At 34.1% G+C, this 26,249-nt stretch overlaps 8 protein-coding genes and 1 non-coding gene across 9 annotated transcripts; 1 reads left to right on the top strand and 8 right to left on the bottom strand.

Moving 5' to 3' along the window:
- Nucleotides 1-3,189: 3,189 nt before the first annotated feature.
- On the bottom strand, nucleotides 3,190-4,820 carry LOC104718040 (methyl-CpG-binding domain-containing protein 1-like). The gene is made up of 3 exons (XM_010435700.3): nucleotides 4,650-4,820; nucleotides 4,390-4,481; nucleotides 3,190-3,903 (listed from the first exon to the last, which is right to left on the bottom strand). The coding sequence occupies exons 2-3, from the start codon at nucleotides 4,432-4,434 to the stop codon at nucleotides 3,391-3,393; spliced, it is 558 nt and encodes a 185-aa protein (XP_010434002.1). The 5' UTR covers nucleotides 4,435-4,481; nucleotides 4,650-4,820; the 3' UTR covers nucleotides 3,190-3,390.
- A 538-nt stretch (nucleotides 4,821-5,358) lies between these two features.
- Nucleotides 5,359-6,644, bottom strand: LOC104718039 (methyl-CpG-binding domain-containing protein 1-like). The gene is made up of 3 exons (XM_010435699.3): nucleotides 6,511-6,644; nucleotides 6,344-6,401; nucleotides 5,359-5,984 (listed from the first exon to the last, which is right to left on the bottom strand). Exons 2-3 carry the CDS (start codon nucleotides 6,380-6,382, stop codon nucleotides 5,532-5,534), a joined length of 492 nt encoding a protein of 163 aa, XP_010434001.1. The 5' UTR covers nucleotides 6,383-6,401; nucleotides 6,511-6,644; the 3' UTR covers nucleotides 5,359-5,531.
- A 1,324-nt stretch (nucleotides 6,645-7,968) lies between these two features.
- Nucleotides 7,969-9,057, bottom strand: LOC104718038 (methyl-CpG-binding domain-containing protein 1-like). The gene is made up of 3 exons (XM_010435698.3): nucleotides 8,960-9,057; nucleotides 8,803-8,858; nucleotides 7,969-8,588 (listed from the first exon to the last, which is right to left on the bottom strand). The coding sequence occupies exons 2-3, from the start codon at nucleotides 8,836-8,838 to the stop codon at nucleotides 8,130-8,132; spliced, it is 495 nt and encodes a 164-aa protein (XP_010434000.1). The 5' UTR covers nucleotides 8,839-8,858; nucleotides 8,960-9,057; the 3' UTR covers nucleotides 7,969-8,129.
- A 412-nt stretch (nucleotides 9,058-9,469) lies between these two features.
- LOC104718037 (putative protein S-acyltransferase 13) lies at nucleotides 9,470-12,450 on the bottom strand. The gene is made up of 7 exons (XM_010435696.3): nucleotides 11,857-12,450; nucleotides 10,956-11,184; nucleotides 10,765-10,856; nucleotides 10,339-10,468; nucleotides 10,133-10,218; nucleotides 9,956-10,018; nucleotides 9,470-9,809 (listed from the first exon to the last, which is right to left on the bottom strand). The coding sequence occupies exons 1-7, from the start codon at nucleotides 12,043-12,045 to the stop codon at nucleotides 9,681-9,683; spliced, it is 918 nt and encodes a 305-aa protein (XP_010433998.1). The 5' UTR covers nucleotides 12,046-12,450; the 3' UTR covers nucleotides 9,470-9,680.
- LOC104720179 (methylsterol monooxygenase 1-3-like) lies at nucleotides 12,347-13,872 on the bottom strand. Its single transcript, XM_010438130.2, has 5 exons — nucleotides 13,482-13,872; nucleotides 13,078-13,400; nucleotides 12,794-12,941; nucleotides 12,669-12,709; nucleotides 12,347-12,567 (listed from the first exon to the last, which is right to left on the bottom strand). Exons 1-5 carry the CDS (start codon nucleotides 13,803-13,805, stop codon nucleotides 12,534-12,536), a joined length of 870 nt encoding a protein of 289 aa, XP_010436432.1. The 5' UTR covers nucleotides 13,806-13,872; the 3' UTR covers nucleotides 12,347-12,533.
- A 198-nt stretch (nucleotides 13,873-14,070) lies between these two features.
- On the bottom strand, nucleotides 14,071-16,223 carry LOC104718036 (methylsterol monooxygenase 1-3). The gene is made up of 5 exons (XM_010435695.3): nucleotides 15,561-16,223; nucleotides 14,898-15,220; nucleotides 14,584-14,731; nucleotides 14,430-14,465; nucleotides 14,071-14,316 (listed from the first exon to the last, which is right to left on the bottom strand). The coding sequence occupies exons 1-5, from the start codon at nucleotides 15,882-15,884 to the stop codon at nucleotides 14,272-14,274; spliced, it is 876 nt and encodes a 291-aa protein (XP_010433997.2). The 5' UTR covers nucleotides 15,885-16,223; the 3' UTR covers nucleotides 14,071-14,271.
- Nucleotides 16,224-17,303: 1,080 nt separating this feature from the next.
- Nucleotides 17,304-17,376, bottom strand: TRNAK-CUU (transfer RNA lysine (anticodon CUU)). The gene has a single exon. It is a non-coding gene; the product is annotated as a tRNA-Lys (tRNA).
- Nucleotides 17,377-17,477: 101 nt separating this feature from the next.
- LOC104718035 (methylsterol monooxygenase 1-2) lies at nucleotides 17,478-19,592 on the bottom strand. Its single transcript, XM_010435694.2, has 5 exons — nucleotides 19,146-19,592; nucleotides 18,731-19,053; nucleotides 18,178-18,325; nucleotides 18,053-18,085; nucleotides 17,478-17,862 (listed from the first exon to the last, which is right to left on the bottom strand). The coding sequence occupies exons 1-5, from the start codon at nucleotides 19,479-19,481 to the stop codon at nucleotides 17,803-17,805; spliced, it is 900 nt and encodes a 299-aa protein (XP_010433996.2). The 5' UTR covers nucleotides 19,482-19,592; the 3' UTR covers nucleotides 17,478-17,802.
- Nucleotides 19,593-21,721: 2,129 nt separating this feature from the next.
- Nucleotides 21,722-24,038, top strand: LOC104718033 (uncharacterized protein At4g22758). The gene is made up of 3 exons (XM_010435693.3): nucleotides 21,722-22,934; nucleotides 23,113-23,317; nucleotides 23,601-24,038. Exons 1-3 carry the CDS (start codon nucleotides 22,584-22,586, stop codon nucleotides 23,819-23,821), a joined length of 777 nt encoding a protein of 258 aa, XP_010433995.1. The 5' UTR covers nucleotides 21,722-22,583; the 3' UTR covers nucleotides 23,822-24,038.
- The last annotated feature ends 2,211 nt before the right edge of the window (nucleotides 24,039-26,249 follow it).

The raw sequence follows: 26,249 nt of genomic DNA, 5'->3' as shown, positions 1-26,249 counted from the left end.
TACCGCTGTCTTAAAAAATGTACAAAACTGCATTTTGACATATTGGGAATGCATTAAAGATCATGGAAACATTAATGAACAGAACATATCAAGTTCACAAAAATATGCGGTTGGGGTAGTGTGTCATTATTGTCAAAAGCATGGCTCTAAAGCGAATCAGTTAGCATTAATCAAAACAAAAGAATAGAAACTACTTGCAATCCCCTCGTTTCAGCAATCATCCACATGACTAAAGTTCTAATCATATACATATATTAGTAAGCCCAAAAACAACTTCATTCAGTGATGTTATGATAAGTTGACATATATATACCAAGAATAAGAGAAAAGACTTGTATCAATGCCTCTCACACGAATTTAATAAAGAATCATCTTCAGGAACTATGTGTTTCACAGAAGTAGAGCTGTGACTGGCAGATGGTTCGAGTCATTCGGAAACCATTCCTGTAATTTGATCATGCTCTCTCATTGCTTAATTTATGAGGGTCAACGTCTGAGAGCAGAGAGATGCCCAACGGTCAACGATCGACGGTTAGGAATTGCTTAGAAACCCAACGGTAGTCCACGTGGAGGGATGATGCCATTGCCACGTCATAATAACCGTATAAGCTGGGCCTGGGAGACTGGGAGTATACGAATGTGGATCCATCAAACGGTTATTATTTGCTGACAAATCCACGTGGAGGTAATCTACCCATGTTTTTCTTTTTCTATAAAACAAACTTACGTCGTTTCATTCTTTTATCTTTTTTCTACTGCGCTTCATTTTTTTTCTCGAGAAAGATTCTTGTTTCTTTTATTTTCTCGAGAAACTTACTGAGAGATTCTTAAGCGGGTGTGAACGATCAAGAAGAACTCTACTCTACCATGTCTGCTGAACAACAGCCACAGCCACCAGCGATGTACAATTCTTCATCTTCTTCTTTTTTCCTCGTTTCATGCTTTCAATTCGTTTTCTTGGTACGCAAGACATCTCTGTTATATGCTTGCTGAATCGATGAGATTGTTTTATAGAGATTGTTTTCGTGAGATTTTGCATCTTGGTGAATCTAGTGTTGAATTCGCTTGGTTTGGTTTGATCTTTAGAGAACATAGATCTTTGAAATTGATAGAGAACTCGCTTGGGGTGATTGCATTGATCTCATTAAAAACAAGTAAAGTGATCTCATTGAACTCGCTGTGTCTAACAACATGACCATCCTACCGTTGTCTGCAACAGGCCTTATCTCTCAAGCTGAGCTGACGCAGAGAGGTTATCCAGAATCTGTCACATTCGGCGTAAGTCTCTGTTAATTTGTTTTCGAATAATAATCAATTCAGGTTTTTGCACATGCAAAACAACGTTTCTTGATCGTCTTTTGGAAAAAACAGGGTCCTCGCCGAATTGAGGCCATCATTGGTACAATCTATCCACCACACCTAAATGTATGGAGGACTGTTGAGGTCCTAGTTACACTTTCTGGTATTGATGGTGGTCCTTGTAGAGGCATCCGGCTTGTGTCTCATGGAGATGTTGAGGTATAGTTTAATAGTTGTTACTTTTAGTTACATTTTAAAAAGTCTCTGCTTCAAGAGGTATTCACAGCTTTTGTTTCCTTCTTACTAATGCAGGTGAAATATCTAATGCGAAGAGTACTACAGGAAGAGGTACCAGTCCCGCGAGTGCTTCCACCAGCTGCAAGGTTTTCTATACTTCTATCTAGTTGCAGTTTTGTCTTCTTGCTTTACAAAGTTTTGGAAATAAAGAGGGTTTTTTTTTTAAATCATATTCTTCAGGGAACACATAATGCTCACATTCACCACTAATCGAGTATGTTATACCCTTTCAATTCTTCCAAACTTTATAGAAACTGTTCTTTTCAAAGTGTGACGTTTTTGTTTTGTATCTTTGGTGCCAGGAAATCTGTGGATCGTTAGCATCGCTTTCTCAGAGGACCGGTCAGATCATCTACGTTAGAAATGCAACAGGGAAAATTTCAGATGGCACTGTATACTCTGTTACACGCCACGAGATGCTGACAAACTTGGTATATGTTTACTTTAGACAAAAAAAAAAAAGAAGAAGAAGAGATTCATGCAACAGGTTATTGATTGAAATATGAATTGCAGGGCCGTGATGATATAATACAGCTAATGGGCGGAGTCTTCCCAAATGGGACTGGAACTCTCAATGTTACACTATCTGGTGTGTTTGGAGGAACTGCAATAGCTTATAGGCTTATCACTGATGGAAATGTTGTGGTAATTACTCTCTTTCTCAACTATACTTTATTGGAATTTTTGGGTTATTTGTTTCTGCCCAATAAGACATCAACTTTACTTGTTGCAGTTGGATGTGACTTTAATCCGGAACCACTAGCTTAACCGGACGGAAGCAAACCTGTAGAGTAGAGTCGAGTCGACAAGAAGACATGGCTGAAACGAGTTTTTAGAAATTCAGATTTGTGATACACACTCAAGGAACTTAGAGTAGAAATATACTTACTTACTTGTTACGGTTTTGTGTGCTTGCAAAGCATTTCCTTATCTCTTGAGATTCTTTTGCACTTGTAGGTTTCCTTTTCATGAGTTTAGACTTACTATGTGACACCATTTAATCGATTTACAGAGTCTACGATTTTTAAATAGCTATTATTACTCGATGCAACAACTGGTATATTAGTCTTGTTGGGTGGATTAAACACAACATCCTTTCACCTTAGCAACCTGGCTGTTTAGGCAGATTTTGAAACAGAGAGCTACGGCTATCTACAGGATTAGAATCAAACCTGATAATGGTCTAAGCTGCAGAATCTGGACTGTTCGTGGACACCTTATAGTCCTTGAGGACCAAAAAAACTTCACTGTGAGGAGAAGCACTTTGGTCTCTCCTAGAAATAATTATGAAAAGTGATATGCATATAAAATACACAAACAAAAATGGTCATGGAGTATATTTTTAAGTTTACCAAAAATTACACTTGTGTATTTCAAAACCAGTTCAAATTTACATGTTGAAGATCAACGAGAAGAGCCACAAAATCAACAGAAAGATAGGCAAGTACTTGATTCTTCCATGCTAGTTCGTTTTGCACTTACTCTACATTCTTGAGATCGACCTCGTGTTGCAGACAATACTCTCATGAACCATGCATATTTCAAGTGGTGATGGTCATTAGTGTGAGAGACTTGTTGGACATTAGTGGGACATAACGAAAAAAGAGAAGCAAATCTCATCATTCATTAAAATAACGACCAAATCAGAGTCTAAAGAGATGGGTTTGAAATACATTATAAAGTCACAAGTTCAACCTAAACCCCTTACAAAAACTAAACGAACTAGAACCTAGAGATCCAAGATCATTCCGAGAACAGCATCAGAAGCTTGGAGACTCGGAAGCACTGAGTAGCTCAATTAATAATTTTCCTTGGATGGCTTATGATTCTGGGTCTTGACCTGATAGTTAGACCACCATGGACAGTAGTAGTACTAGGGAGAGTATCTTCCATCACCTTTGGGACAGTGAAATTGAAATCTTCAAGCGGTGCATAACTATAATCCTGGTTGGCTTCAATGAATGCTGCGATTTCGTTGCGAGACTTGAGCCTCTTCCCAGTAGGAGTTATGTAGTAAGCATCCACTTTCGAGTAGTCCTTTCTCAGAATTAAGCTCCTCTTGAACCCTCTTGGTGTTCTAGGCAAGCCAGGCTTGTCAATGGCCCATGTTCTGGAGGAATCATAGTTCAGGTCTGCAGCATCTTTACAGGAAACACCTTCTTTCTTGTTGCACACAAATGGGTCCTCTCGTTGTCTACTTCTGATCTCCTCATACTCTTCTTGAGTATCAATCTTCCTCCACTTCAAGCAAAGTTTACATTCAACAGCGTAGATATCAATCGACCTCCCTGAAGCAATGAATTTTCTCTGCACATATACGAATATGGAATCTCTGTGAAAAAAAAGAGAACCACACTCTCTCACACACACACACACACATGCCACTTGGATAAAATATAACCAAACAAGAACCATGCTACAACAGGTTGATTCACACAGCTCGTCTTAATCTATGGCAAAGACTAGAAAACATGCCTAGAGAACACAAAGTTTCACACTTTTCAAGACCCCTTCTTCTAAAATACAGTCCGGAACCACAAAAATATAGCAAACACATTCATAAAGAGGGTAATAATAAAAGCCTGATTCCCCAAACGGATAGAGCAAAACTTATGTTCAATAAAGCTAATATGTTAAATGATGTCTCTCAACTGAGAAAATCTCCAAGTTAGAGAGACAGAATTGAATTGTACGGAACATAAACTGCATAAGATCTGTTAGTATAATATTAACAGACACAAAGCGAAATCGAAGTGTGTGCAGTGAAGTAAAGTGGGTGTTTTACTACTATACCTTAGCGGTGGTTGATGACGCTGATGCTGCTGATTTCGCATCCATCTTCCCACTTTTTTTGCCGGTGACCGAGAGAGACTTCTTCCAATTCACTGCCGTAAAAGGAACAAAAAAAAAAAAAAAAAAAAAAAAAAAAACACAATTTTTAAGACCTAAGAATTCAATATAACGAAGAACCCTAACCGAGAAAACTTCAAAAATTGAGAATTTTTCAATTAGAAAATCAAACATCAAACAGGGGAGTGATTCAAAGTGTATACCTTTGAACAACGAAACCAGTTTTTTTCCAGAAATCTCAGAGGAATAGTTTCTTTTATTTATTTCCAGAAGTAATTTTTTTTTTTTTTTGGTTCAAAGAAAGAAGTAAATCTGTAAATGTAATAAATCCTTTTCCAATTGTATTTTACAGATGTCATGATTTCTCTCGCTACAATGTTACACGCAGACCATTCCTGTAAACTTGTCATGGATTTTGTTTCTAATTATTGCTTAATTTAATTAAAATTTTCATATTTTCCCCTAATTAAGTTTTAGGCTTTGAATGTTTATTAGTTTTTAGGTAATTTTTGGATTTTGCATCTTTAAAAATCTTCTTTTTTTTTTTTACCATTCAAGACTTTTGAAATTTACTTGATTCTTTTTAATAAAGTGAAACTAGTTTTTGAGTGGTTTCTCCAATTTTCTAAAGAGAACTAAAAACCATAATTTTAAAGTTTTTGTGATTTTTTTTTCAACAAGAGTTATGTTTTATTTTTGAGTTTAAGATTGTTTAATTATTGATTGTAAAGTTAATTACTATAACTTAAACCCAAAAACAAAAAACAAATCAAAAACCAAAAACCACTTAAAAGCTAATAATCATTCATGTCTCTATGTTTATATTATCAATGTTTTTGGTGTGCAAAACTGCTGGTATATGAAATGTATATTAGTGAAGGAAAAAAAAAATCAAAAGGAACATGTTTGCTCTGTAAAGAAGAAGCTTGAGATATTTCTTTTCACCAAAAAGAAAATAATAAGACAAAAATACACAAGACAAGAGACAATAATTCATAACACAAAGAAGTTTTTAGTTCCAGAATTTCTAGTTCATGGTCATAGAGACTGTAAGTGGCTCTGTCTCTGAACTGCTCTCATTCTCTCTACTCTTTGGTTCGCTTGGGGACAGTTTTTTCCATTATTTTTGGGACTGTAAAGCTAAAAACTTCAAGCATTCTACTATCATAATCCGGATCAGTGGCCTTAAGGAAGTCTTCAATCTCAGAGTACATCTTCAACTTCTTCCCAGTAGGAGTTACGTAGTAAGCATCAACTTTCGAGTAGTCCTTTCTCATAACTAAGCTCCTCCTGAACCCTCTTGGTGTCTCAGGCAAGCCACGCTTGTCAACGGACCATACTCTGGAGGAGTCGTACACAAGGTCTCCAGCATCTTCACAGGTAGTACCCTCTTTCTGCATACACACAAACTGGTCCTCGAGTAGTCTACGTCTTATTTGTTCGTATGCTTCTTGCGTATCAATCTGCCTCCACTTGTGGCACTCCTCACATTGCACAGCAAAGATACCCATCTCCCTCTCTGAAGTTTTGCCTTTTCTCTGCACAACACAAAAGCACAAGCTACTTGGTTAAATAGAATCATACAAGAACCATGCTACAACATGTCGAAATCTAGTTGGAACCACAAAATAGACAGCAATATAACATGACCAAACATATTAACAAAGCATCTTTGAGAACAAGAACCGATGAAAAAGATAACAAAATTCGAAACCGGAGGAGTGCCCTTATCTACCGGAAACAAGAAAATCATTTCACAACATAACAACACATTGATTAGGCAAAGAGGACCAAACACACACACGAGACCAAGACCTTAAGTTTATATGTAACGGATAAACACACAACCGAAATCATAATAGTGATAATGGTTTTGGTTTAGTGGGGGTGTTGTTACCTTAAGGGTTGTTGGATTCGCTGATGAGCTAGCGTCCATCTCCACTTCTTCAAATTCACTGCCATAACAAAAAGGAAAAAAACACACACAAAACCTTCAATATCAAATCCCCTATCAATCAAATATAACGAAGAACCCTAACGAGATTGATTCAAAAAAGTGTATACCTCGAAAAACAATTTCAGATTTCCCAAAAAAAAATCTCAGAGCATGGGTAATGAGAGACCTGTAATGCAGTTTGTGTGGTATATATGAAGAAATAACGAAAGTAATCTTGTAAGACTGTAAATTACAGTTGTCCTGAAACTATTGGCTAAAAATCTTAAGCATACCATTTCTGTAGATTTTTGTTGGATTTTTTTCATTACATGGGGATAAAATTTAATTATGATTTCTATTTTTTTCCTTACTCAAATCCCCTAATTAAGTCTTATTATTAATGTTTTTTTTTTTTTTTTGGATTTCAAGTGCAAAAAGGTCATAGAGAAGCTCTATGGGCCTATAGCCTTGAAAGAGAAGCATTGGACTTTGCAGAAATTGTGTAATCTTTTTACTCCATATCCAAATATATAAAAGATAGATATCATCAATGCATGCTATTATTGTCTATAGATAAATAATGAAATATATATATTTATGCAAATGTGAATATGAAAGAAACATGTTGTTGTTTGTAAAAGGTAATTGACAAGTTTCTTTTCAAAAAAAAAAAAAAAAAGAGACTAATATTCCACAAAAAGGCACTTATCTAATCTGTAATACACAAGTGACAAGGTATATTGATACATACACTTTGACTAATTTCAAAATTTCAAGTCTTAAAGGTCAGAGAGACTGAAGTGGCTCTGTCTCTGACCTCCTCGCATTGTCCACCCCTCCAAGTGCTGGCAACTTCTTAATATCTTCTTCGGTGTATAGTGGCACGAACCAATACATCTTATCACTTCCAAATATCTAAGTAAACAAAAGTTTTCTTTGCACTATCCAGAAAATACTTATATTAATTAACTCGAGAATCGACCATAACAAGTTAACAACACGAGTTTTTGAGAAAGACGGAGAGAAAACCTGTTCAAAGTTTGTCTTACGACCAAGGTTGTACGGCCACTCGGACAGTTAACCGTACGTATGCTTCTCATATGCCTGAGATTAAGAAGAAAAGAAAAGAATAAAAAACATTCGTTTGCCTGAGATTAACATATATTAAATTAACTTGAATAATTCAGAAATTTTAATTCACAGTAAATAGTTTGCATGAATATTCTCTGATACAGGTAATTAATCTTACTACTTTTTTTTTTTTTTTTTGAAAAATGATGCATAAAATGGTACTAATTTTTTCTTCTTATCATAATAAATGACATTTTTAATGATTTTTGATATATTAAGACTTATTTTTTAAATTCATCCAGAGACCTATAAAATGTTTGAGCCCGCACTAGATATAGATTTCAAGTGGTGATGTTCATACATAAACTTTAAAAGCATCTATATGTCTCAGCCACTTGTAAGCTTATATACCAGTTTCAGTATATGAAGACATTTATATGCAAGGAGAGCATTGCTTGAGCATACAAAGCTAGACTATAGAACCATGCACTTTGTCGAGCTTTGATCGAATATTCTTTATTAGAAAAAAATGTCATCCTTTATTAGATAATAACGACCCAACCATAGTGAAAGCGATGGCTTTTTTTTTAAAAAAAAAACATTTAATTTCTTAAGTCATAAGTCCAACTTCAACAGCATAAGAAGCTTGGAGACTCATAAGCACTTTGTAGCTCAATCATTCATCTTCCTTGGATGGCTTGGGGACAGTGTCTTCCATTACCTCTGGTGCTGTAAAACTAAAATCTTCAAGTGGTGCATTCTTAAACTCCTCATTGGCCTCAATGAAGGCTTCAATCTCAGCGAGCGTCTTGAACTTCTTCCCAGTAGAAGTTACGTAGTACACATCCATTTTCGAGTAGTCCTTTCTCATAACATAGCTCCTCTTGAACCCTTCTGGTGTCTCAGGCAAGCCAGGCTTTTCAAGAGCCCATGTGTTGGAGGAGTCATACTCTATGTCTCCAGCATCTTCGCAGGACACACCTTCTAACTCTTCGCACACAAACTCTTTCTCTAGTTGTCTACTTCTGACTAGCTCGTAGTCCTCTTGAGAATTAAGCTTCCTCCACTTTTGGCACTCGGCACATTGCACAGCAAAGATATCTATTTCCCGCTCTGAAGAACTTTTGGCTTTTCCCTGCACAAATACAAATATGGAATCAGACAAGATCCATGCTACAACATGTTGAAATCAAGAAAGCATGACATAATTTTAAGTTAATACACCTTCTATATGTCTCATGTCTGCATCAAACATCACTTAAAACAAAGAAAAACTGTGTGACACAAAGCAAGCGAACTGAAGTTTGTACAGTGCAGTTAAAGTGGTTTTGGTGAAGTGGTGTTGTCACCTTAAGGCTTGTTGAGTTCGATGATTCAGCATCCATCTCCACTTCTTCAAAACTCACTAACAACAGAGAAAAATACACACAAAACCTTCAATTTCAAAGCCCTATCAATCAAATATTACTAAGAACCCTAACAAGATTGATTTAAAAGAGTGTATACCTCGGAACAACAATTTCAGATTTCCCTAAATTCTTCGAGCATAGGTAATGAGAGAACTCTCTTGTAACCTTTTTTTTTTCTTTTAATGCAGTTTGTGTGGTAAGAAGCAAGAAAGAAAGAAAGAAATCTTGTCTAAAACTGTAATTACAGTTGTCGTGAAACGATTGGCTAAACTTTCACCCATATCATTTCTGTAGATTTTCTTGGATATTTTTCTAAATATGGCCTAATTAAATTATAATTTCTATTTTTTTTTCTTAGTTAAATCCTTGATTAAATTATAATTTCTATTTTTTTTTGTTGTAGAAGGGTCATCATGGATTTCAAATGTCCTAAAAGCTGGTATAATGTGGGCTTTTACACTAACACACTATTGGAGTTTGAGGTAGATGCTCTCTTGCCTTGAAGAGAAGCATTGGACTTTGCAGATTTGAGCATTCTTACTACATACACCATATCCAAATATATACAAGATAGATATATATCATCAGTGCGTGTTATTATCATCTATAGATAATAATGAAAATGTATATTTATGCAAATGAACATGTTATTGTTTGCTGTGTGTAAAGATACTTGAGAAGTTTCTTTACACGAAAAAAAAAAGAAAAGAGACAAATATTCCACAAAAAGGCACTTATATGTAATACACACGTGACAAGGTATATTGATACATACACAAAGCAGATTTTGATTAATTCCAAAATTTCAAGTCTAAAGGTCATAGAGACTGAAGTGGCTCTGTCTCCGACCTGCTCGCATTGTCCAACCCTCCAAGTGCTGGCAACTTCTTCATATCTTCTTCGGTGTATAATGGCACGAACCAATACATCTTATTACTTCCAAATACCTAATTCAACAAAAGAAACAAACAAGCTTTGATTGTGTATCTGTCCAAAGATTTCATTTCACAAGCCAGAAACTACTTCTATTAACTCTAGAATCGACCATAACAACACGAGTTTTTGAGACAGACAAAGAAGATGGAGAGAAAACCTGTTCAAAGTTTGTCTTACGACCAAGGTTGTACGGCCAGTTAACTGTATGCTTCTCATATGCCTGAGATTAAAAAGAGAAGAAAGAAAAACAAAATTAGTTTGCTAGCCATTACCATGCATGGAGGTCCCTGAGAAACCCCAAGTTAAGAGCAAAACCAAGTGAAAGGTGTTTTACCTCAATAGTTGTGGTGTTACGAGCAACCAACATTATGTGCATAATTAAGAAGCCTAGGACACTTAGCGCAAATGCTATGTTCAATACTGGAAAGCAAGAGGGGGAAGGTTTTGAATCAGACGAAAGAATTGGTAACGTTAAGGTGTTCTGAAACAAACAAGCAAACAAAAACGGAAATCCAGATATATATATCTCTTTGAACTCACCAAATGCAACAAAGGTGGCTGCTAGGCTTCCTGGTGATACAGTTATGTCACCATCTCCATCACTGAAGAATACGAGGAAAACTGGCAATAGCGATATTGCAACCAACGTTGTCTCAAGAAATGTGTAAAACTGCATTTTGACATATTGGGAATGCATTAAGAACATGACAAACATTTAATGAACAGAACATATCAAGATTGATGGTACATAAGGAAATAGTTCAGGAGAAACTGCAGTGCATGTGAAAGGATGGGTTATGTCATTAAAGCTAATCAGTTAGCATTAATCAAAAAAAAAGAAACTACTTGCAATTCCCTCGTTTCAGCTATCATCATGTGAATAAAGTTCTAATCATATCCATGTATTGTAAGTGTAATAAGCCCAAAAACAACTTCATTCAGTGATGCGTTGAGAAGTTGACATACCAAGAATAGGAGAAAAGACTTGTAATTCATTGCCCCAACACAATTTACAACCCAAACACAGTGATGGTCCATCTTTAGTATGCATCTTCCACCTGAAAACCAAAGATGAAATCTTTTTCACAACTAAAACAAAAAAAGAGAGATACACCACCGTATTCAAAAGAAAAGAATCACAAATTGAAGAGACTTACATACTGAACAATGGTGAGAACGAGGAGGTTTATATTGATTGCACTTCCTGCAGTATCTTACACCATGATTCGAGGAATCTCCAACCGAGAGTGATGGGTTAGCTTCTCCAATCAAATTTTGGTTTCCATCGCCGCTTTTCTCTATATCTAACTCTGGCCTCCAACCCGTTGGAACACCACCAGGGTCCGTCACAACAACAGAGAAATAACTCCACAATAGCATTACAAGCTGCACACAAAACAACAATCATGAAAAATGAGTCCTTTGCTTCCTCATTCTTTCTTCTGTGACTTCTAACATGTGTAGGAGCTCAAACGTAGGTAATCTATTACAACACGTAAGAAACCAACAGCTTCAAACTAGAAGTAACTCTACACTAAACCAAAACCAAAAAAAGGATGACTACTTGATTGCTAGCTTATAGTATCACTGATTTCTTAATTCAATTGCCTACTGTATTACAAGAAGTGAAAGATACCATAACTGGTACTTAACATCCAACAGCCATAAATCTAAACCCACACAGCCAGCTAGATTGGGCCTATTACCACACAAAAAAAAAAAAAAACACTAAGAAGTAATGCCCAATTTAGATTCTAGTATGATTAAATGTGTAATAGGAATCAGATTCGATACTGAAAAAGCAAAACTCCAACATATATAAACAACAAACACATATAGCAATAGCATTATCTCCATGTCTTAGCTTCAAAGCAACAAGATTTTGAGTTTTGACTCAATATCATCAAAGCAAAGTCAAACTGTAACTAGTAAATCTAAAACAATCCAAATCTAGAGGGTACTAAAGGGTCACACACAAAAACAAAACAAAAAAGATTAAAAATTTAAAAGATTTGACCTAGAAGAAGAAGAAGAAGAAGAAGAAATTGAGTTATTTACCAGAAAGTGAAACAAGGCTAAAACCAAAAGAGCTACTGACGAATCGAAACCACCGGTCAATAGAGCAGGTCCGTAATTCGCGACGACAACAGCGTAGTATGTGAATCCGATGATCCCGATGACAACTACGATCATAATCGAACCCAAGGCACGAAGTGCTGTGCAGAACTTGAACATGTTCCACGCCATTGTCGGGATTCTTCAGGGAAAGAAAAACAAAAAAAAAAACCAGAATTTTTCTGGTCGGAGCAAACCCTTTTTTATTGAATTTGAAGAAGAGATTTTATAAAAAAAATTGGGTGACATTGGAGCTGAAAAATTATTTGATTTTTTTATTGATAAATTAGATATCCTTTTTAAAGAACAATTTATATATATATATATTTTTTTTTTTACCCCAAAAAAAAAGCTTTTATTAATTTTATAGTAAGACTTACTAAGTAAGTACACCTAATCGTGTCCATCTATAACCAGAAACAAAATTAAGTAATTTTTTTTTTTTTTGCTTCCAAAGACTTTTATTAATTAAGATAAATTATTAACAAATAGTTGATTGTAAAGTTGTATTTAGAATACAAAACAACACAATCCACTTAACATATGGATCATCGTTTAATTTTCTCTTATCAATGGATTAAAATTTTCAACCTTAATATGAATTTATCACTGATTGTATTTCATTCCTCCCTTCTCGTCAGCTTACTCTTTAATCTACACAACGTGTAAAATAGATATACAAGGTCACCACATTAATTATGAAGCTAATAATAAGCTAACACTAATAATGTTAATTAGTTAAGAATATCATTAACCTGCTCTGATGATGATGAAGCTTCTTATAGATTCGATAGCCCTAATGACGTAAAATTTCACTGAAGTTTGTAAGGGAACAAGAATTGAATAATTTCAATGAAGTTTATTCAACACACTCACTCACCTTGTCAGTTCCATAGATGTAGTCGCAGTAAGTGAAAACTGATGCAAAGTTGCTTTGGCTTTGTCCTCCAACGTGGTGATGATAATCATGATACTCAGCTCCACCATAAAATGGAATGTACTTTGTTAGAGTCCATGGGAAATCATATCTGCAATAACCAAAAAGTTTGCTTTTTAGTAACAAAACCACATAACATTCTCCAATATCTATATATATATATTATAGTCCAATAACTTCATAGGTAAATAATTATGGTTTGATATGTTTCAAATGTTTAATTTTACCCGCTATGAGTCTCAATGGCTTCGATTTGCCGTAAAGCTATCCATAACCAATAAGTTAAAATGTGGCCAGGAGCAATCACCGGTCCAAGAAACGTCGGAATCCCAAGGATCAAGATCTCGGCCCAATGTGCATACGGGGAGGCATATCCGATGGGAGATGTGTACTCGTGATGGATTCGATGAATCTTCTCATAACCCCATTTGCAATGCAACAATCTATGGATCCAGTAGTTAGAGTAATCCTCTATCAAGAAGTAAACTACTATTTGTGCTACCATCTCCAAACAAGATGGCAATGGTAACCCACTTCTAATCCCAATCATCTGTGAATTTAGTAACACATATTCAAATAATGAGTCGTTTGTTTCAATTAGTAAATGAAAACAGAAAAAACTATTAGTAACCTGGATTGAAGGATAAGAAACGATTTGCAATGTGCCGACGACGAGAGTGAACAACTTCATGACATCTTTATAACATCGGAACATGTCTGAAAACGAATATTTAACCTTCGGCTGAATCTTATACTGATTGAACCAGCCGGTCAATTCCATAACTACAAGAGGGAAAGGAGCGAGGGAAAAGACGAGGAAGAGAAGCAAAATGGTGTGGCAATATACATAGAAATGGGATTTGGTGGCTGAGTAATTGAACCAAACCATCTCGAACCAGGTCAGGTTTCGTCCTAACGCCACGGACGCCGCTTCAACGGTTGGATAAGGGATCATACTGTGTCTAGTGTCTGTCTATATTAGTTTGTTTGTTATTATCATGTACAATACAATGGTTTGGAGTAATAACGTACTATATAATTTAGTCGCTTATAATATAAACGTAGAAGTCATCTAGCCAACCAAATTTTTGACACATAAGCTTATTGTGCTTCATTTTTGTTTTTGGTCGACGGTTCGTACGAATACGATCGATATACAATACAAACGTTTAAGGGATTAATAATTCAAAAACAAAGAAACAAGGAAGGAAGAATACAAAGAGAGGCGAAGAGCATTTTCATCCATTAGATGCTCTTAAAGGTTATATTATTTCTAAAATATACATATAATTTTTTATCGTTCACATGTTAGAGAGCGACAATACATATTATATGATACTTTATTCTTAATCTTTTATGTTTACATATTATTTAATATTTTATCAACAGATTGAAAATTTTAACACTCTTCGAATTTATTACTAATCATATTTCGTTCCTCCCTTCTCTTCTGCTTCCTCCTTAACCTACAACGTATAAGATTCACCCAAAACAAACAAAAAATCATAAACAAAAATAAACTATAATTAAGACGACATATATGAAGCTAACATATGTATCTAAACTTGAGAATATTAACCTGCTGTTGAAGAATCTTCTTATGGATTCTATAACCCTAAGGATAGATAAAAACAATAATAACAACACTGGTCAATGTTTTGTTAAAGAAAGAAATATAAGGAACATTACATGGGGATTGATTTAATTTAAGTTTGATAAACAGTAGTACTCACTTTGTCAGTTCCATAGATGTAATCACAGTACGTAAACACTGAAGCAAAGTTGCTCTGGCTTTGTCCTCCAACGTAATGATGATAATCATGATACTCAGCTCCACCGTAAAAAGGAATAAATTTTGTCAGAGTCCATGGAAAATCATATCTGCAAACAATATAAACAATTGCATTTTTATTTTTATTTTGGTTATAAACCATATTGTTGTGATAGTGATATTCTAAAGGTAGTCCAATAGTTTCAAACGTAAATATTTATGTTTGTGTTTTCACATATGAAAATCATTATACTATCATTTCTACAAAAAAATTACCCGCTGTGAGTCTCAATAGCCTCGATTTGGCGTAAAGCTATCCATAACCAAAAGGTCATAATGTGGCCAGGAGCAATCGCGGGTCCAAGAAACGTCGGAATACCAAGAATCAAGATCTCGCCCCAATGTGCATACGGCGATGCATATCCGATGGGAGATGTGTGCTCGTGATGGATTCGATGAATCATCTCATAACCCAATTTGCAATGCAACCATCTATGGATCCAGTAGTTAGTGTAATCTTCTATCAAGAAGTAAACCACTAGCTGTGCTACTATCTCCATGAACGATGGTAATGGCAAACCACTTCGAATCCCTACCATCTGTTAATTTAACACATATACAATCAATTCAATTTTGGTATATAATAATTTTAACACAAAAAAATATATATATATTTAGCTAATAAATCCCAAACCTAGAAAAAGGGGAGTATACATACATACATATAGATTTTATAACGGTTGAGTTTACATTTTGCTCTAAATAACCCAAAAATCAGCAAAAAAGAGATTGTAACTGCCACTCACACATAAAAAGTTGCAAAACTAACACTAAAAATAGGGAATGTTATAGACATACACATGTATTATGTGTATATAGTCTAATATATATAAGGTTTTATATATTAATAATAAATGAAATATATATTAAATTAAGAACCTGGATCGAAGGATAAGAAACGATTTGCAAGGTACCGACGACGAGAAGGAACAACTTCATGACTTGTTTATAACATCGGAACATCTCTGACAACGAATACTTAACCTTCGGCTGAATCTTGTACTGATCGAACCAGCCGGACAGCTCCACAAACACAAGAGGGAGAGGAGCGAGGGAAAAGACAAGGAAGAGAAGCAAAATGGTATGGCAATATACATGAAAATTGGACTTGGTGGCTGAGTAATCGAACCAAACCGTCTCGAGCCTAGTCAGGTTTCTTCCTAAAGCCACGGACGCCTCTTCAACGGTTCGATATGGGATCATATTTGGTTGAGACTGTATGGGGGTGTTGTTGTGTCTGGATTAACTTCTATGTTTTATGTATGGCAGTGTTTTGGAGTGAAACTCTCACAAGTGATATAACGTGTGGCTAGCTTGAGTATGTTTTTGACAATGTATATATGAGGATGGTGTAGGAGTTATATGAAATGCACACACATGTCAAAGCACGGTACCAACTTAATTTTGCCGATTTTGTTATTAAATATTATTACCCAAAAAAAAAGAACTTAAAGTTTTTATATTTTTCCCCCATTGAGAAGTCCGCCAAATTGGGTCCTCTATCTTTCTGTTTTTTTTTTTAAAGAAAAAAAACTTTTTAGTAGAGAGCACATAAATGATTTCTTGTTTATATCTTTACTGTTACTTTTATTATTATTAATTCTTTTTTGTCAATTACCGTTACTTCTAGATTCACATCTCTTTTTTTTTTTACATCATCTTTTATTTAAATAAAAGGGATCAGATTTTCATTTTTTTTTGTCGTACAATAAGAAAATTAAAACATAGATTACTGGCATTAGGTCAGTTATAAAGTATAATATATTTTCGTAAATATTTATTGCAAATTTCATTTATAGAATTATTATTGGGCAGTAATTTATTTTCAGCAAATGATTGTGAATTGCTTAAGTTTTGTTTTTTGAAAATCTACGGGATCAAATTATATTCTTCTGTTACCGAATAGTGATCCAAACGTCTAGAATAGAAAAAATCGTTGATACACAAAATATGAGTGGACAAACTTAGTTAAAACTTTTTCTTGAATTAGTTTTTTTTAGAGTGTATATAAACTCATTGAAGTAGTTCAGAATATAACCTGACAGCCACTGCCCCATTCCTTGAATTATTGTAAAGATATTATGACGCGTTGAATACATGTTTTAGATTGTAGCTCATACCCAGTTTTTAATGTCATTTCGGAAGTTTTCTTGCAAAATTTGTACTTTTCACTAAATTTGAAGATATCAAGAACGATTTATGGATACTGAATTTTTCCAGCATTATTATTATATTATTAGTAAATCTAGGACGACATACTTTATAAATATACAAGAGCATGTGTGTTAGCTGAAACTAAAGAGGAAGAGACTGTCTCGATGATTATTGGTTGGTAACTTGGTATTGGTGAAAAGTAAAAACGAACAAATTGTTGTACCTACGACATAGAGAAAGCATTTAGTAAATGCGTGTGTTTCGTTAGTTTCGGTCATTTCATTTCATTTCAATTAGTTTTTTTGGTTCTTCAAAAGTGAATTCAATGCAACTATCGATATCGTTCCCTTTTTAAAATCATGGAGTGTAATAAATGCCCTGTGGGTGAGTTTGCAAGTTGCAACAGTGAAGTAAAAACATACTACAACATTGATCTGAGATAGCCCCAAAAGAACATAAAAAGAAATGCGCCCACCGTGGGGCTCGAACCCACGACCACAAGGTTAAGAGCCTTGCGCTCTACCAACTGAGCTAGACGGGCTTTGTTGATAGTATTGACGGCGTCAGTTAAATTACCAGTATCAGACCCTAGGTGACCAAAAATTACTAATAACTAAACCAAACAGTCTGACAAAAAGTTAATATTCACAATCTTTTTTTTTTTTTTTTTCAAAAAGCAAAGAAATTTACACATTTCAAGACTCGTTAAAATCCTCAAAACAACTAAATAATTTTTACCTATTCAAATTCTGGATATGAATAAACAAAGGAAAACGGTACAAACTAAAAAACTCACCAACACCGTTTCGGATTTTGATGATTCCTTCTCATATCTTCTTTCCTCTACCAATTCTAATAACTCAAAAAGAGTTAGCAAATTTTTATAGAAAACCTTCAGATCATAAAATGTCAAAAGGAAAGAGCATTTTGAGCTGTGGCTGCTTCAATAGGCACCACTTTCTAGAAACTAATCCAATTTCCCTCCTCCATTAATCTGCTTGTTGCTCTTCTTAGACGACTCTTTGATCTGCATTTCAAAAGATACAGCATTAAGTAGGAGAGTCTATGCAACTGAAAGATCAAGAGGAAACACATCATCAATACAAAATAAAACTATGAATCGTTATGTGAACTCGCAATTGATAGTGCATTTATCTTTATGCTGAGAGATAAGCTAAATGTTGTTGAGTCTCAGTTTTGGGAGTATTTGAATTTACCTGCTGCAGAAGCTTCTTTTGGAACCGGTAACCCTAATGGAAGTAAAGATATATTCACACTGTCAATGTTTTATCCAAAACTGGTAGACGCTAACCAGAAAGAAACTGAAGTTTTCAATACTCACTTTGTCAGTTCCATAGATATAGTCGCAGTAAGTGAAAACTGATGCAAAGTTACTCTGGCTTTGTCCTCCAACGTAGTGATGATAATCATGATACTCAGCTCCACCATAGAAAGGAATGTACTTAGTCAGAGTCCATGGGAAATCATACCTACAAAAGAAAAAAAGAAAGAACTCAATTAATCTCCCGGAGAAACAAGCTTCATCCATCAAGCAAACATCATATTGTCCAAATACTTCTTTGAACAAAAGGAAAGACTTCTCATTTGAAGAATGCTTTCTTCCTTAGTAAATAGGAATGTTAATTAAAAGGTTATCTAAGCACTCTTAAAACAATCCTCAAGAACTAAAAGGGTCTAAAATGTATCTGAAAAGGCTAGTGCCTACCTTAGCCCAACCAAAAAAAGGTAAGCCACTATTGAAACATCCCACATAATATATACATTACCAACTCACTATAAACTAATTCAAAAGTGGATATGATGAAGTATAACAAAAAGCTACAAACTTGGGAAGAAAGTAAAAAGCTATCTACAACCATGTCTTCTTCACTCACCCGCTATGAGTTTCGATAGCCTCAATTTGGCGTAAAGCAATCCACAACCAAAAGGTAATCATGTGACCAGGAGCAATGGCCGGTCCAAGAAACGTGGGAATGCCAAGAAGCAAAACCTCAGCCCAATGAGCATAAGGAGCAGCATAACCAATAGGAGCTGTATACTCATGATGAACATGATGAAACTTCTCATAACCCCATTTGGAATGAAAGAATCTATGAATCCAGTAGTTAGTGTAATCCTCTACCAAGAAGTAAACCACTAACTGTGCTACAATCTCCATTAACGATGGTAATGGCAACCCACTTTGAATCTCAATCATCTGTTTTTAAACACAATTCAAAAGATTCATCTCTAAGATCATCAATTCCCCAAAATGAGAAAGCGATTGAAAATCAAAATTAAGAGCGAAACCTGAATCGAAGGATAAGAAACGAGTTGTAAAGGACCAACGACGAGGATGAACATCTTCATGACGCCTTTGTAACACCGGAAGATGTCGGAGAAAGAGTTCTTCACCTTGGGTTGAATCTTGTACCGATCGAACCAATCTGAGGTAGATCGAGACAATTCGATGAATACGAGAGGAAGAGGGACGAAGGAGAAGATGGCGAAGAGGAAGAGGATGTTGTGGCAGTAGAGGTAGTAGTCTGATTTGGTGGCGGAGTAATCGAACCAGAGAGTCTCCAGCAGAGTGAGGTTTCGGCCTAACGCCGTGGACGCTTCTTCGACTGTGGCGTAAGGGATCATTGTGGAAGATGTCAGAACTCGTTTCTTCCGGCGACGGCGACGGTGAGATTGGGAGAGAGAGAGTGTGAGTGTGTTAGTATCGTCGTCGTTGTAGCTGGATTGATTTTTTTGTCTGTTATAGACTGAGTTGGCGAATATGTAGACTGATGACGTGGCATTATCGGTTTAGTTAGATTTGTTTAAACCGGAATTAACCAACATTACTAACGTGTCTCGAACCTTTTGTGATATTTTTGTTAGAGAGTTATGTATATTCTCGTGACGATTAATGGATGGATTCAACTGGTTACACTAATAAAGTCACGTGAACATGTTGTTTCTATTTAGATTTTTTTTCTCTCTCTAATTTTTCAAGTGTTCATCTATACAATTTATTTTTACAAAGAAACTATATTGGCCTGTTCGAAAAGTTAGTCGGTGCAACATCGACTGTTCTTCATAAACTTCCTTTCAGATCTTCTTCATCTCTTCTTCATCTCCTTTACTTTCTGTTGCAGCGATCTGAATTTTAAAAATTTGGAATCACCGGTTAAAGCAGCGTTTAAACAGCAACAATCGCTCATTTTTCATTTTACAGATCAGCAAAACAAAATCAAAATGCCATTGACAAAAAATTCAAATCTGTACTTTTCTTATTTTTTCTTCTATGTATGATACCACCTAAGTTGAAAAAAAAAACAAAACTCAGCCGTTTTAGAAACAGTCGCCTTAAATAGTCGCACGACACTGAAACGAACAGGGCTACTATATACACTCTCAAAACCCGTAGTCAGAGTAGTCTTTGGGGGAAAATTCACGGAGATAATATATGACTTTTGTGGCTTGTGTAAAAATTTTAAAGACAGCATTAAATTTATTATAGCAAAAGGTTGAAATAATTTGAAGTTGTTGGCCAATTGTAATCTCTACTTTATTATTTTGGAAGTAAATGATTTTTTTTGGTAAACTATATAATAGATATATGGATTATTAGTTGGTTCTAAAATTAAAACATTAGTAATTTAAATGTATTATTTGTATAGTTTGAAATTATGGGTTGACTTGATTATTGATAATCGATATTTACGGATTCAATTGATTATTTTAGATATATTATTAATAATAACAAGGAATCTGGAACACAAACCATAATATCTACAGAAAATTTACCTTAATCATTCCTATTATTATTAGTATTAACCAGTTAATTCAAAAGAATAATACCACTTTAAGAATAAAATATATAAACCATTTTAACAATATAAACAAACCTTTTACAAAATCTTCCGAATTAAACAAGCGTAAGCAATAATATATGAGTTTAAATGTAATGAGTTATATGATAAATTGAGTTATGATCTTTATAAAATATATACACAATTTTTGTATAAAATAAAATTCAAACCGTGCAATAGCAGGATACTCATCTAGTTAAGTATTTAGAATGGTATTACATCACGAAACGTGATGTCACATTTGAAAATCTCAAATCTAAAATTTTAGAATGGTATTGAACGTGACGTGGTATTATGGGTTTAGTTAGATTTTTTAAAACCGGAATAAACCAACATTGCTAACGTGTCTAGAACATTTTGTGATATTTTAATTTTAATTTGCATGTATAAATTCTCGTGAAACTTGTACCTAACTTTATCAATCTTCCCTGTGACAAAGAAGCTACAACTCCAATTTTTTTGCATGATTTTCTTTGTCAAATAAATTGTATGAACCATTGAAAGAATTAGAGTTGTAGCTTTCAAGGGTTCATACAATATTTTTTTTCAAAGAAGCTATACTTTATACCTCCTCAAAACACGTAGAGTCACTGAGTCAGTAGTCTTTTGAGGGAAAATTCCTGGATAAATATGACTTTTGTGGCTTGTATAAGAATTTTTAAGACAGCATTAAATTATTATAGTATAAACTCATGATATGCATTGCAAAACGTTGAAATGATTTGAGGCTGTTGGCCAATTGTTTTTAAATATTTAGAATGGTATTACTCTTATCACGAAACGTGACGTTAAATTTGAAAATCTAAAGTCGATTTACAATTTTCGTCATAACAATAAATGATAATTTAAATCATAGTAATACGTATGTGTTTTAGCAATTATAAAAAAGAGGGTTACAAACTTACAATTCGACAAACGATCGAAATCGTTGTAATACTTGGTGGGAAACAAGTGTGTTACGCGTGAAACGTCGACCCACACCATTCATTTAATGTCTTTTTAAGAATCCCAAAAGTTCTTTCTTTCAACGAGTGAAAACAAACCTCGGACCAATCTCAGCCACACACTCTACTCTTTTTTATATTACTCATTTGATGTATCATTTCTTGACGTTAATGATGTATCTTGATTTGGTTTTTTTATGTTTATAATATTTCCACTAATCAACACTTACCGCAAAAAAAAAAAAAAAAAAAACTATTGATTTGGAGTCTCTCCCCTCTCTATTACTCCTCCCTATTAGTTTATGTGCGTCACACTATCACCTTAGATTTTTGTGTGAGTTTACGAAATTTGTTTCGGGTTTCTCGTTTCTTTTGTTTGACGTGTCGAATTCTCTTCAAATCCAATAGCTTTGTTCCCTATACACTTTTATAGAATTGTGAGTCTCCCAAGTAATAATAATCTTTTAAAACGATGCATCAAGAAACTGATTGAACTTATTTTCTTTTTTCCTCTAGCATTTTGCCTTTCTTAACGCATTTGATATCAATAATTATATGTCTTTCCATCTATATATTTTTTAGTAATACAGATACTGTAGCGCAATTTCCAATTTTTTTAAAGAATTAAATTACACAAATACACGTAAGAATCAGCAGAAGATATCATAATATAATGTTGACAGGAATAATAAATATCATAGAACCACGTCTCATATTTTACTATTTTTACCTTTTATTCTTTTAATGGTTTTTGTTTGTTGGTCGGCTTGAATTTTAAAAGCCACACTTAACGTTTGAAAACAAATACTAACAAATGAAAGAGAACAAAAGATAAAAGAGTAAAGCAAAAGCAGAGAGAATAAACTCTGAATTCGCTTCTTTGCCAAGCAAACCCCACACACAAAACCTTCTCTCCTTCTGATCCTTACGCAAACTCTTCAAAAATGTCTGATTCGATTCACCGGAGAAAAGCTTCGAATCCGGTTGTAAACGGTGGCCGGAGCTCAAGAACGAGACGCACGGCGTCAAGGTGCGTTTCCGATAAGAATAAAACTCACTCGAAATCGACGAAAAATGTTTTCGAACGAAGCTATTCAGAGCCGAGTCTTATCAATCGTCGCCGTGACGGAGGAGACAGTAGTTTGCGGCGACCGTCGCCGATGAGAGGTTTACAAACGGAAGAATCTGCAGACCCGATCGTTTACTTGCCTAGGATTCGCTCTGAGGTTTTCTCTTCTTCTCCGACGTTAACGAGCTTATCTTCGCCGTCGTCTTCAGCTCCGATCAATCTAGAGGTCAGAGTCGTTTTTTTCTTTTTTACTATTTTTCGTAATCATGATTTTCAACTCTGTAAAATAATTTTACATTTAGTCCAAATTTTTTGAGATTATTTTATATTGGACTAGTACTTTTTAATATTACGTAACAAACCCTCGACTTTTGTCTTAAATTGGGAACAAAAAAAAACTTCAGGGTAATAAAAGAGAAGCACCAAAAGTAGTAATTAATGTAGCAGTAGAAGGAAGTCCTGGACCTGTAAGAGCAATGGTTAAGCTGAGTTCTAACGTCGAAGAAACGATCAAAATCGTTGTTGATAAGTACTGCGAAGAAGGACGAACACCTAAACTCAATCGAGATTCTGCTTTTGAATTGCATCAGTCACATTTCAGCATCCAGTGTAAGATATTATATAACTTAATATTTATACCATAACTCTATCTAAAAGTTAAAGCAGTTTGTGTTTCAGTCTGATCACTTATGTGTATTAGATTGGTTAGGTTGGATTAAAATATCTATCCTATACTATATAGTTTTGCTTTAAACTCATGTGAAAAAAAAAATTCACATAATATATGAGTTAGCTTTTACTAATAAAGAAAAGGGTGATTTAAACCGATGATTTTAAATGTTTTTATTGAGGAAAAAAAAAGCTTGAGCTATTAATTTGATGTACTTTTCAGGTTTGGAAAAAAGAGAAATAATAGGAGAATTAGGAAGTAGAAGCTTCTACATGAGAAAGAAAGCTCATGAACAAAACGGAGGTTCGTTACCCGGGATTGCAACGGTGAGAGCTAGCCTTATCCCGTCGTCGAATTTGATCGGATCGTGCATCGCTCAGTTCATTGGGAAAATCATAAGGAGAACGAGAAAGATATGGAACATATTGGTATGTGTGCAATGAGATATACCAAAGTACACTTTTGAGCGTGGCACATAAATATTTTAGTTTGTGTTGTTACTCCAATATAAGAGCACTTTATTGTTTATAAAAACGGTGCTATATCGTTTACAGATTTTACTATACCATACATACTTGTTACCGGATATTGATTTGTAAGCCAAACTGGCAACTTTGTCCAATGTGGTTAACAACAATAAGATAAGTACGAAATTCACAACATGCATTACGCAGATTTGAATATGGATAGCACAAAATTACTATACTACTCTCTCTAAAAAATGTGAGTTTGATACATTTCACACAAATTAAAAAATATTAAATTATATATATATATAGTATATATATCCCTATTTAATAAATTGTTAATGGTTTAATTAATGAGAAGGATTAGGGGTAGAGTTAGAAAACTTGATGTAGAAATATGCACTGAAAATGGAAAATCACACATTTTGTGAAATAGAAATAAACTTTAAAATAACACTTTTGTGAAACAGATAAAGTATATATATATATATACATATTTAAAAGTTGGAAAACGAAGGGCTATGAATGTTTGCAAATTTTAAAGTAGTTGGATTATAGCTTTTGGTTTTTTGAAGTTTGGATTTAGTTTATGGTTTTAGTTTTTGTGTTACAAAATCTTTTTAAAAATTTAAATTGAAAGAAAAAATAAGTCACATCAATGAAGAACTAATGAAACATCGATTTAGATTTTTGTTAAAAAAAAGTTAATAAAAACTATTAAAATCTAGTTTTCATTTAATGATTTTATTTGGTTGGTGTGTACATATAAATGTATAATGTTAAATGTTAAAGTAAATATGGATTTCTAACCAAAATCAAAGCAAGACGCGTTTTTTTGTTAAGAAAGAAGCAAACTTTATTTTAACTTACAAATTTATTTTTAATAAAGAGAGGAAAACCCAAACCAAACAACATAATCTAGTCAAAGCTAATGCTTTGTTTTTTTAGATCTATAAGCGATGAAGGTGAAAAAAGTGGTAGCAACCGCGACAAGAGCGTTTGAGGCTATGAGAATATTATAGGTGGAGGCGGCGGGAGTGATCATAATATCGGTTGGACTTGGTGGAAACGGTTGAAGAAGGAAGTTGATGCTTAGTTTCATGCCTTTGTTGCAATATCCTCTTCCACGTATAAAATAATAAGGTTTCGGTTATACGAGGTGGAATACATCTTTTCCTACAAGAGTCACTTTAGATATGAAATCAGTGTTGACCCATTGCTCTACTTTTGTTTACTTGGAGGATGTTGTGAATGGTTGGATCAAATCCAAAATCTGCCAATTTCAAATAATAAAATTATAGTTAAATACAAACTATACTTTGTAAACCCAAATTAAAAATTAAAATGAAAAAAAGAATGTGAAAATGTTGATAATAATTACTCACACAACCAATCGCCTAGGTAGAATTGCTCATCGGCGGCCCAATCCGAGAGGTTGACGTTGGGATTCCAGGTAAGTGTTCCCCAACCTATCCTATGAACAGTAAGTGTTTCTATCTCAAACATCATTATCATCAATTTTGCATATGTCAATGCTATCAAGACAATTCTCTTACTCATTTTTCCTTTCTTGACTCGATATTTTTGTTTTTGCATTATCTTGAGTTAACGATTGAATAAGAAATTTGATGTAAAAAATCATATTGGAAATATTGTACCAAAAACACACACATAAATATATGTATATATGAATATTATACATGATATTATTTACTTTTAAGTAGTCTTGTAATTAGTTTTCAGCAATAAATATTAAAACAAATTGAGGACTACATGCTAATATTTATTTCCTTAATTGATTTTTACCATATCAAAATCATGTTGACAAAAGTAAATATAAAATGGACTAAGCTAAATATATTTTTGGATAACATGTGAAATTAATTACTTTTAAGTAGTGTTGTAAATTCGTTTACAGCAATAAATATTAACACATATTGACGACTACTTGCTAACATTTATTCCCTTAATTAGTTTTTACTATATCAAGATTATGTTAACAAAAGTAAATATAAAAAAGACTAAGCTAAATATATTTTTGAATAACATATAATGTTTACATATATAGTTGTAATTCTATACTCTTTATTCTTTAAGTAGTACGTACATACAAATATTTTTATTTTTTATTGAAACTATATGCGTATAAAATACATATGCTTAGTTTCTCACGTCACATGTAATTTGATATCGGCATTAAACTAGGGAATTAAAATAAATTACTTTCTCTAGTCGATGTTAATGCTCTCATGGCAAGACCAAGGGCAAAATTCAAACGCTGCCATGAAGATATTACGTAAGAACCAAATCAAATTTGGGGAATGGTTTGTTAAAGTCAACAATATTTAAAACAACAAACAAAATATATTATTGTCAACCAAAAAAAAAAATTATACAAAGATAA

Source organism: Camelina sativa, chromosome 10 (genome assembly GCF_030686135.1).
Source record: "Camelina sativa cultivar CO46 ecotype springtype chromosome 10, ASM3068613v1".
NCBI lineage: Eukaryota > Viridiplantae > Streptophyta > Magnoliopsida > Brassicales > Brassicaceae > Camelina > Camelina sativa.
The sequence above is the reverse complement of the archived record's forward strand: the minus strand, read 5'-3'. Positions and strand labels throughout refer to the sequence as shown.

Coding starts and splice junctions, on each gene's coding strand:
- LOC104718039 (XM_010435699.3), bottom strand. CDS start 6,382: ATGGACGCTAGCTCATCAGCGAATCCAACAACCCTTAAG. Junction 5,985..6,343: donor CGAATCCAACAACCCTTAAG/GTAACAACACCC, acceptor TGTGTTGTGCAG/AGAAAAGGCAAAACTTCAGA.
- LOC104718036 (XM_010435695.3), bottom strand. CDS start 15,884: ATGATCCCATATCGAACCGTTGAAGAGGCGTCCGTGGCTTTAGGAAGA. Junction 15,221..15,560: donor TTTCTTATCCTTCGATCCAG/GTTCTTAATTTA, acceptor TTAAATTAACAG/ATGGTAGGGATTCGAAGTGG. Junction 14,466..14,583: donor ACATCTATGGAACTGACAAA/GTGAGTACTACT, acceptor ATCTATCCTTAG/GGTTATAGAATCCATAAGAA.
- LOC104718037 (XM_010435696.3), bottom strand. CDS start 12,045: ATGGCGTGGAACATGTTCAAGTTCTGCACAGCACTTCGTGCCTTGGGT. Junction 10,469..10,764: donor AGTCTTTTCTCCTATTCTTG/GTATGTCAACTT, acceptor GTCAAAATGCAG/TTTTACACATTTCTTGAGAC. Junction 9,810..9,955: donor GTAAGACAAACTTTGAACAG/GTTTTCTCTCCA, acceptor TTGTTGAATTAG/GTATTTGGAAGTAATAAGAT.
- LOC104718038 (XM_010435698.3), bottom strand. CDS start 8,838: ATGGATGCTGAATCATCGAACTCAACAAGCCTTAAG. Junction 8,589..8,802: donor CGAACTCAACAAGCCTTAAG/GTGACAACACCA, acceptor GTATTTGTGCAG/GGAAAAGCCAAAAGTTCTTC.
- LOC104718035 (XM_010435694.2), bottom strand. CDS start 19,481: ATGATCCCTTACGCCACAGTCGAAGAAGCGTCCACGGCGTTAGGCCGA. Junction 18,086..18,177: donor ATATCTATGGAACTGACAAA/GTGAGTATTGAA, acceptor TACTTCCATTAG/GGTTACCGGTTCCAAAAGAA. Junction 17,863..18,052: donor AAAAGAAGCTTCTGCAGCAG/GTAAATTCAAAT, acceptor TTTGAAATGCAG/ATCAAAGAGTCGTCTAAGAA.
- LOC104718040 (XM_010435700.3), bottom strand. CDS start 4,434: ATGGATGCGAAATCAGCAGCATCAGCGTCATCAACCACCGCTAAG. Junction 3,904..4,389: donor CGTCATCAACCACCGCTAAG/GTATAGTAGTAA, acceptor GTATATGTGCAG/AGAAAATTCATTGCTTCAGG.
- LOC104720179 (XM_010438130.2), bottom strand. CDS start 13,805: ATGATCCCTTATCCAACCGTTGAAGCGGCGTCCGTGGCGTTAGGACGA. Junction 12,942..13,077: donor GCCATTGAGACTCATAGCGG/GTAAAATTAAAC, acceptor TGGTTATTGCAG/ATATGATTTCCCATGGACTC. Junction 12,710..12,793: donor ACATCTATGGAACTGACAAG/GTGAGTGAGTGT, acceptor TTACGTCATTAG/GGCTATCGAATCTATAAGAA.
- LOC104718033 (XM_010435693.3), top strand. CDS start 22,584: ATGTCTGATTCGATTCACCGGAGAAAAGCTTCGAATCCGGTTGTAAAC. Junction 22,935..23,112: donor CAGCTCCGATCAATCTAGAG/GTCAGAGTCGTT, acceptor AAAAAACTTCAG/GGTAATAAAAGAGAAGCACC. Junction 23,318..23,600: donor GTCACATTTCAGCATCCAGT/GTAAGATATTAT, acceptor TGTACTTTTCAG/GTTTGGAAAAAAGAGAAATA.